General features: G+C 43.6%; 1 protein-coding gene across 1 annotated transcript in view; it reads right to left on the bottom strand.

Annotated features, from left to right (window-relative positions):
- Window positions 1-1001, bottom strand: part of cnih2 (cornichon family AMPA receptor auxiliary protein 2) — a gene marked incomplete at both ends in the record, with an annotated part of 8489 nt that extends 7488 nt beyond the window's left edge. The window contains one exon of the mRNA XM_079247562.1: window positions 921-1001. Within this exon, the coding sequence (XP_079103688.1) occupies window positions 921-1001 (81 nt within the window). The remainder of the gene's footprint in view (window positions 1-920) is intronic.
- Between the last annotated feature and the right edge of the window lie 1499 nt (window positions 1002-2500).

Below are 2500 nucleotides of genomic sequence, written 5' to 3'. Positions count from 1 at the left end.
GAGGCATTATTTGCAGATAAGTGGGCACCAACAACCGAACGCATGAAAAGAGAAGACTTTTTTTGTGTAAACAGTCCTGTTAATTTAGCATCCATTCAGCTCTCCCTCTGTTCACACTGTTGTAAACAGATGCAGTTTCCATGGCGACATGGTGAGTCCCTTAGCAGGCACCATGGTTACTCTAGCAGCGCAAAAACGCTCTGATTGGTGGAGAGCCATGTACAGTCGGGGTGCTGCACCCGTGGGTGGATGCAGACTGGGGGGGGAAGGGGTGAACGAATCCTTAGTTTGATAAGCGTTTCAATCACATGGTTGAGGGCTGAGCCAGACACACACTTCTTGCTGTCTCTTTCACACACAGACACACAGAATGACTCATATGTAGTCTCACCCACTTAGTCAATTGGTACGTTAGTAATTTCAAGTCTTATATTCATCATGTTCCGTTTAGTATTTCACATTATTCCCCCCTCTGTGCAGCGACTGGTAAAGGTGAAGCATCAGAGCTTTGCTGTTGATTTTGTTGAATCTTTGCTTGTGTATCTGGCAAACAGAATGCTCAGATCTCCGGAGATATCTGAGCAAATTCCACGTAAAAGCAGACAGCGACTCACAACAGTCTAGCAGCGGGATGCACTTTGTTTGAGGAACTGCCTCTTGTCAAGTCTGATTGGTTGCTTTTATATGGAGGCATGAAGACATATGGATTCTGAGACGAGCTCCACTTAATATCAGAACTACCAAGTAGCATTGCATTACCTCTAGGAAAACCTGAGCGAGGTGCATGTTGCTGTTGCACAGCTGTGTGTAGGTGGATGTGATTGTCTGCTTGTGTGGGATGATGGAGAAGTGGACGCTCACAGTGCAAACATTTCAGTTTCATTGTGTGCAGTGGTTTCAGTGTGCAAAGCACAACTCACCTGCCAGATGACAATGAAGATGAGACCAGCGCACAGTACCAAGGTAAGCATGTAGCAGAAGGCCGCAAAGGTGAACGCCATGGCTGCGTCAGCCAGCCTGATGACCAGATTTGTGGAGACAGAAACAGGAACTTCCTCCCTGCTTTCTGTCACTCTCCCTCTCTGGTCTCCTTTCTCTCCTTCTGTTGCTGAAGTGGAGGTTATTGTTTGTCTTCCCCCCCCACCTCAGATCCAAGCTGAGTCTATATCACTCAGGTAGGTAAAGCACTCAGTTTTTAGCATCAATCAATAATCAGCTCAAGCTGTGGCTTTGCTGCTTCCACTCTGTCTTCGTCTCCTTTTGTGGAGCTGACAGCAGGACAGCTGCTCTCTCACTGTGGTTTAGGAAGCACTTAAATACCCGTTTGCAACCACAGTTGTTTGTTGTTGGCCTGGTGTTCCTCTTTTTTAGCCTCCGACAGGCAAAATGTCTGTCTCCTTCCTCCCCCCCCCCCTGTAGTTCTATAGACAAAACTCACACGCTTATTGACTTTTTCTCAATGGTAAAGTGCCTGATGGACACACTCACAACAGAAGCACAGGGTTCTCGTTGATATTAAGCATCACAGAAATAAAAATAAAAACAAAAAATAGCAAGAATTATTGTCTGTAATGATTATGGCTTAGTGATAGTTTGTTAAGTTTTATGGCTTACACTTCATCTGTTGCTCTGAATCAAAAACACCACGAATGTCATGTACTTCTAAGTCATATTTACCACATCGACAAACAAACACAGTTCACAGGTTAGCTGTGAGTTTTTATTTACAGAGTAAAATCTCAGTTTGTTTAGATTTGTAAACTGTTCGGAAATGATTGATTTCCTGTCTAAACTTCAAGGTATTGCTTTTGCTAACTGAATATTTATACTCGGACAAAGCGAAATGCTGGTTACCCTGGTGATTTAGTTAAGTAAAGAGTATAAATCAGTATGAGGCAGTATGGATCATATTCAGTTTTAGATAAAAAGATTATTTTCATCACAGATTAGACGACAACACTGATAATAGTTGGAGTTAGCAAGAGACAATATCTTAACTGACCTTAATATCGAGTAGAGAATACCTGTGTCTGGTAGGAGACGTGTCTGCCTCTGAACAGTCCACTTTTTCCTCGTCTCTGTCAATTTGGGTCGGCACCATGTCAGGATTGTCTGCTCTGTATCTGTGTCTCAGACGCATCCCTCAGATTCCTCCAAGAACCTTAAGAGTAGTCTTCTCCAAAATGCAAGGTTAATTATTTAATTCTGGTCGGTGGGGGGGAGACTAAGAAAGAGGGTCAGGTGATAGTTTTACCAGAGCCCTGCAGAGAGTCTACATGTTGACACGCAGTTATGTTGATTATTTAAAACATTCCTGTTGTAAAGTGAGAAATTTCCACAGCCCTCAGGAGTCATACGTTAATGATTCAAGCTCTCTGTCATATCCCCCCTTTTTGTTTGTCTTCTCTCTCTACCTGTAAGTTCCCCCTTCCTTTGATTCCTTCCAGAGGTCTGGGATGTTTCCTGAGTCTACTGTCTCTGCCGCTGTTTCTCAGACTGA

This window comes from Telmatherina bonti (assembly GCF_933228915.1).
Source record: "Telmatherina bonti genome assembly, chromosome: 10".
NCBI lineage: Eukaryota > Metazoa > Chordata > Actinopteri > Atheriniformes > Telmatherinidae > Telmatherina > Telmatherina bonti.
Note: the sequence above shows the minus strand (reverse complement) of the source record. Positions and strands in the feature narration are given on the sequence as shown.